General features: G+C 47.0%; 1 protein-coding gene across 1 annotated transcript in view; it reads right to left on the bottom strand.

Moving 5' to 3' along the window:
* Positions 1 to 804: 804 nt before the first annotated feature.
* B4GALNT4 (beta-1,4-N-acetyl-galactosaminyltransferase 4) overlaps positions 805 to 6,000 on the bottom strand; it is a 197,458-nt gene continuing 192,262 nt past the window's right edge. The window contains exons 19-20 of the mRNA XM_044425888.1: positions 4,214 to 4,340; positions 805 to 919 (exon numbers count right to left, since the gene is read on the bottom strand). Of these exons, the coding sequence (XP_044281823.1) occupies positions 805 to 919; positions 4,214 to 4,340 (242 nt within the window). The remainder of the gene's footprint in view (positions 920 to 4,213; positions 4,341 to 6,000) is intronic.

The following is a 6,000-nucleotide window of genomic DNA, read 5'->3' as shown; positions in this document are numbered from 1 at the left end:
CAGGGAAACGCATTTTTCAGGGAACTCCCTTTCCAGGGGAATTAATTTTCCCCAGTGAGGGAGATGGCCCTTTTCAGCACTTTCATTGCCACAGAAGCCTAAATCTGGGGCTGCCTCTGCCCGAGAGGGGATACAGCTGTGGGGCTGGAGCAGCAAAAGAAGCCAAGTTAATTGGACTGGGAAGTTTGAGACCCCCCCCCCCACAAAGCCTTTTACCTCTCCTTTGAAATCCTCTCTAGACTCCGAATTCTCTTCCACTCTGCTCTTGACACAAAAACATGTGGAGGCTTGGCTACTTCCGAAAAGAGCCACACATGTCCCACTGAACAGCCTCTCTTCCTCTTCTGGGACTGAAGCTAGGAGAGCCCTCTAGGAGGCAGGCAAGCCACCCTGACCTTTCTCCAGCAGTAGCATGAACTTTGTCCCAGCTGCCCCAGAGCCTTCCTGGCTGGCAGCAATAATACTGGAAGATGTGCCCCATTCTCCCTTTTGCAGGAATCCTCATCTTTCAGCACTACTGAGTTAATAAATGTAATTTCTGACTAAGAAATTAGATTCCTTAAGAAAAGTCACAAAAATCCCAAAGTAAACATGGTTTGCTTTAAGTAGTTCTGTGGAAACCCTCAACTCGGAGCACCCTTGTGCAAGACTCTGGCTGGCGCTGCGTCCAGGAGTGCCCCTGCAGCAACCCGGGAGCTGAGCTGAGCCCCGGCAGCAGAGCCCGGCGGCTGCTGCTGCCGCTTCCTCTTCGCCTCCTGAGGCGGGCAGGAGCAGGGTTCAGCCGATAGCAGGCCTGGCTGGTGTTTAGTCTTTGGGTGTCTTCTTGTTGCGTGAATTCCACATGCCACGCTTGGAATGGTAGTAATGGTAAAAGTTCCTGAGTCGCAAGCGTTCCACCTCCAGCCCGCTCTGAAGCACCCTGGAACAACGAAAGGAAACGGAGAGAAAGACACAGGCTACTTCACCCAACCCTCCAACTAAAGTGCAGTCAGGACTCCGATGATTTTCACAAAGGACTCTAAAATACGTGTTGGCTCTCACACACACTTTGCGCCACATGTGAATGTTGCTAATATAGGCAATGTGTATGGAAGAGAAATCGAGTATACATTCTAAGACATCTTGCTTTTACATTTATTCTGTTCAGTGAATAAAATTCAACAGGCCTTTGCGTGTCATGTCCTGTGTGAAAAAAACCTTTTAAAGCTAGAGAGGGGAACTGGTGGCCTTCCAGATGTTTACTCCTACAATTCCCATCATCCTTCTCTAGTGGCTACACTGGCTAGGTCTAATAGGCACTGTAGACCAAAATAACTGAAGGGCCATAAACTACCCCCCTCCAATCTTAGAGTACCTCTTTTATTATAGCCCTAGACATCTGTAAAACACATCCTGGAGGCATCCAGTGCAAGAATGAAGGCTCTCATCCAGTGCAGGCTTATGCAGAAGCATATCTTATTAAATCCATAGCCTCTATTGCTGAATAAACTTGTTACACTGCATGGCATTAAGGAGGTATTCTTGTGGGCTTCTCCAGGCTTCTGCAACTTTAGGCTTTGGCAAACCTTGTGGGGTAAACATGAACCAGAGGGCAATGTATATTCTTTTGACTTAGTATTCAAGAATATGTGTGAGTTTGCTGTTAGTCGCATATTTTATTCATTTTTTAATTGCAAGTGAGTTCCTAGAAATTGGCTTGGCCACAGACTGCAAAAATGCAGAAATGCTAATTAACAACCAGCTCTGCCTTCTACATCCTTCATCATTAGGACCTGCCTCCAGATGGCCGCTAAGTCAAACACACCAACTTCTGATCCTGTCACCAGTGAACTGCTTTGGCAAGCGGTCCATCCGCACGAGCAGCACAGCATCGGAGCAGCAGACGTGCATAAGGTTATGGCTCCTCTATGAATACCGATGCTACAATTGGCCGTGGTTCTGCTTGCAGGTGCGGCCTTGCGTGATCGTGTCCTTCTGAGCTAACACTGGCTACATGAGCAGGACTTCAAGCTGTGTGAGCAGTTACAGGAGGCTCTCAGAGGCCTCCAAGCAACATGGAAGTCCCCGGGATGCTCCTTACTGCTCCAACAGGCTCCAAAGAAGCAGAGCCATGGTGCGGGGAGGAGCAATCCCAAGCAGCAATTGCGGCAGCAGAGACAGGAGCCTCAGCCAGTGCCGGGCTGAACCAGCCATGTGGGACCTTGCTGTATGGGCATGGCCTGCAAGGGCTGCCTTTTGCTTTTCTATCCCTCCCAGGTAGCGGGGAAAGCTACTACAGGGTAAGTATGGAGTGTATGCATGTCAGTTCAGCAGGGTGGACAAGTCTTGAGAGGCATTTTGGAAACTTCACTCGGTTCAGAGGGTTGCACGAAAAATGCTAGTGGCTAAGCATTACCAGGAACTCCAAATATGTAACACCAATTCTTCTCCGCTTGCACTGGCTGCCTATACGTTTCTGGAGTCAATTTAAGGTGCTGGTTTTAATTTCCAAAACCCTGCATGCCTTAGGACTGCAATGCTTGATAGAATGCTTCTCCCAGCTAGAAGCTACCTGAACACTGCACTCGATACCTGCGGTCTTCCTCCAAGAGAGGCTCAGTTGGTGGCAACAAGGAAGAGGGCTTCTCAGTGGCAGCTCTGCAGTTATGCAAAACGGAGGCCCACCTGGCACCAACTCTGCTAACCTTTTGGAACCAAGTCAAGACTGCCTTCTGTGCCAAGCCTTTTAACAGCTTCAAAAAGCGTGTGTGTGTGTGTGATGTTAACTCTTTGAACAAGTCTAGTTTTCTAACCTGCCTGAAGATATTTCAGTTGCTTAAATGTATGTTTTCAATTTCGGTACTGAAATGTTATGTTTTAACTGTTATTCCTAAGTTATACCATATTTTATGAATTGTTGTACTGCCCAGAGAGTATCAGCTATTAGGTGACAGAATAATGAAGATGGTGGTACTAAGCATCATAATAAGAATCATTCTGGACCACTTACACTGGCTGCCCGATCTTAGCTTTTAAATTCTCAAATGCTTTGGGAGTACGCCATAGGATTTTTCAGAGTCTGAGTGCTTCTTTTCCCTTGAACTGTCCCTCCCCTGCACACACAAACCTTTTGTTCCTCAGAAGGACTAAGGATCTGACATTTTCAAATCTTGGACTTTCTCTGCATTGCTCTGGTGTTGTGCTAAAGCAGTACTGTTAAGATGCCAAATACATTTTTATCATTGGGAAGTTCTGGAAATTTGGTAGGAAGGAAACACAGATTTTTTAAAAAAAGATAGAGGATATCTATCTTTTGGCTGTTTTGTTATTCTGGGAAAAAAGCATGTGTTACTGAAGTAATGGATATAGCCAAAGACTAGGAGGAATAATGCACGTTTCCACCCTCCCAATGAAAGGCAGGGGTAGAGAGACTTTCTAGGAATCCTGCTGCAAAACTGTGTTACAAAAGATTTTATTAAGCAGAAGTTAAAATGCAATATTTTCATCCTTTGTACCCTACAACAAGGAGCTGGAAAATGGTGTATGCCTCTTGAAAAGAAAACTTCAAGTAGACTGACAGCCTGAGGGCATTTCTGCACAGTCACAGCAGGCTCCAATCACATTTCAGATTTTGCATGAAAGCCCCGGGCCTTTTCAAAGTCAACTGCACAACATCCTGTCCACATATTATACATGGAGGCACTATAGCCTTGCTATGGGGAGCAGGGGAGAGCTGTTCTGCAGTTTGTCCTTCCCCATTAAAAAGGGAGCTAGATGTATGCTTACTATATTAGCAAGAGACCATGTAATTTCCAAAGAATGTTAACTGCAAAATGGGAAGGCATTGCTGCTGTGGGTGGAAAGGGTTAATCTTGGAGCTGTTTACCATCTTTTTTTAAGAAAGAGAGGGGCTAGATTAAGGTTCCTGGAAAATTCCCTTCAGTAAATAGTTTTGTCCTAATTATGAATGCATCCAGGCACAGCGAAGGACCGTGTACTGGATTTTTCTGCATGGTGCTGATTCGTTACTCCCTGCTGCCATTCCCTCCATGGGATGCCTCAGCACAGACAGCAGACAGTGAGATCTCAAGGCACTTCTGTCTTTCAAATATCCCCAGCTATCTAACCAGATTAAGAAATCTGTCTTGTCCTGCTGCAGCCAATACAATTCGCAAGTCAGCCCAGCAGGAATCGGGCTCTGGGGGCTACAGGCCATCACATGCAGCAGCCTCACCTGTCCAGCAGCTCCCAGTCCTCTCCACCCCAGCGGTCCCGGAACTCTTCTGTATTCATTCCTCCAATGCGATCAAAGTCAGACTTGTAGATCCCAAAGAGACCGAAGCCATTCACCTCCCAGTAGCCTGAAAAAGGATGAATTGGAAATAATTTCTGGATCTTGCTGTGGAAGTGCTTATAATCAGATGTATTTGGGAGTAGTACAGAAGTGATATCTCACTGTTTCCATTCAGTACCATTAAAGATGGCATCCTTCTGTTGTGACCAGCTGAGCTGGGAGCATGGGAGACTGCATTACAGTGGTTCGGTTCCTACTTAAATGGCTGGCTCCAGGAGGTGATGCCAGGGAATAGTGCTTGGCCCTCTGGATTCTCCACTGTGGAGTACCTGAGGGGTCAGTTTTAGCCCCCATTCTGATCACTATTTACATGAGACTGCTGAATACAGTGATCCAGAATTTTGGAGTGTGCCCTCATCAGTATGCTAATTAAGATGCAGCTCTACTTCTCCTGTTCATCCTCAGCAGGTGAGGCTATGGATGCTCTCAACCGGTGCCTTGTTGCGACAATGAACTGATGAGGGTCTTAGGATCTGGGCTGTTCTCGTGGCCAGAACCACAAGAAGCACTATCGTGTTCATAGGATTGGTTTGAGGTCCTGCTGGAGCTCTCAGTCTATTGTTGAGAGTCAACTGGGAGTCCTGGGGGAAGAGCTATAGAGAAACAAGCTCTTTCCTGCAGAGCAAGCCTCAGCAACAAAGGTCCTCCTGCTTGCTGCTGTGCTGCATCCTGCTGGACCTTTCCTGCTGCATAGCCTGCCTTACCATGTTGCCTTGCTGTTGTGTCTGCCTCTTACCTATTTATTTATTTATTATTTATTAAAACATTTTTATGCCGCCCCATTCGCCGAAGCCTCGGGGCAGCTTACCTCACTGTTTGTATCCCGCCATGCTATGTATGTTGTCCCAGCAATGCAGGTTGTTCTACTAGCTGGGGTTCAGCTCCTGCATCCTGCCTGGCCCTTGCTGCCTTTCGTTCCTGGTATCTTGCCTTGCCTTGTATTCTGCCCAGCTATCCTGCCCCAAGTGCCTGCATCCTGTATCCTGTCCAAGGTACCTGCAGCCTTGTCTGTCCTCCTGGTTCTAAATTCTTGGCTTGTTCCTGACCATGTTCTTGTTCTGCCCTGATATGTACACGTGGTTCCTGGCCCTGGCCTGTTTGGTCACTACAGCTTGGACTTTGCTACTGGACTTGCCATTAAATCTTACATTTGGACTCTTGTCTCACCTAAGGTTCTGTTGCCCTGGTCCTGGCACCTCTGTCTTGTCTCTGGCTGCCCACATCCTGACCCTGGACCATGACAAAGGGCTAACAAACTGAAGCTCAATCCAAGCAACACTGAGAAGCTGTTGGTGGTTCCTCTAGCTGGTTGGAGGTTATTCACCCTCTTTTGGATAAGGCTGTGCTGCAGTGTAAGGAAAAGGCTTGTAGCTTGAGGGCCCTCCTGGAACCATCTTTTTCACTTGAGGTTCAAGCGACCTTAATGGCACAGAGGCCCTTCACCTATCTTTGGTTGTAGGCCAGCCATGCCTCTACCTGGACCAAGATAGCATGCTTTAGTCATCTCTGTTCTGGTAATCTTGAAATTAGGTTACTGCAATGAGCTCCACATGGGGCTTCCCTTGAAGAGAGATAAAAAACAACAGCTTGCACAAAACACAGCAGCCAGACTAATAGGCAAGCCCAGAAATTCCAAAAGTGTAAGATCAATTCTATAGCAATATAGA

The sequence above is a fragment of the Varanus komodoensis genome, unplaced genomic scaffold (genome assembly GCF_004798865.1).
Source record: "Varanus komodoensis strain SLA01 unplaced genomic scaffold, ASM479886v1 scaffold16, whole genome shotgun sequence".
In the NCBI taxonomy this organism is placed as follows: Eukaryota; Metazoa; Chordata; class Lepidosauria; order Squamata; family Varanidae; genus Varanus; species Varanus komodoensis.
This window is presented reverse-complemented; position numbering and strand designations above follow the sequence as displayed.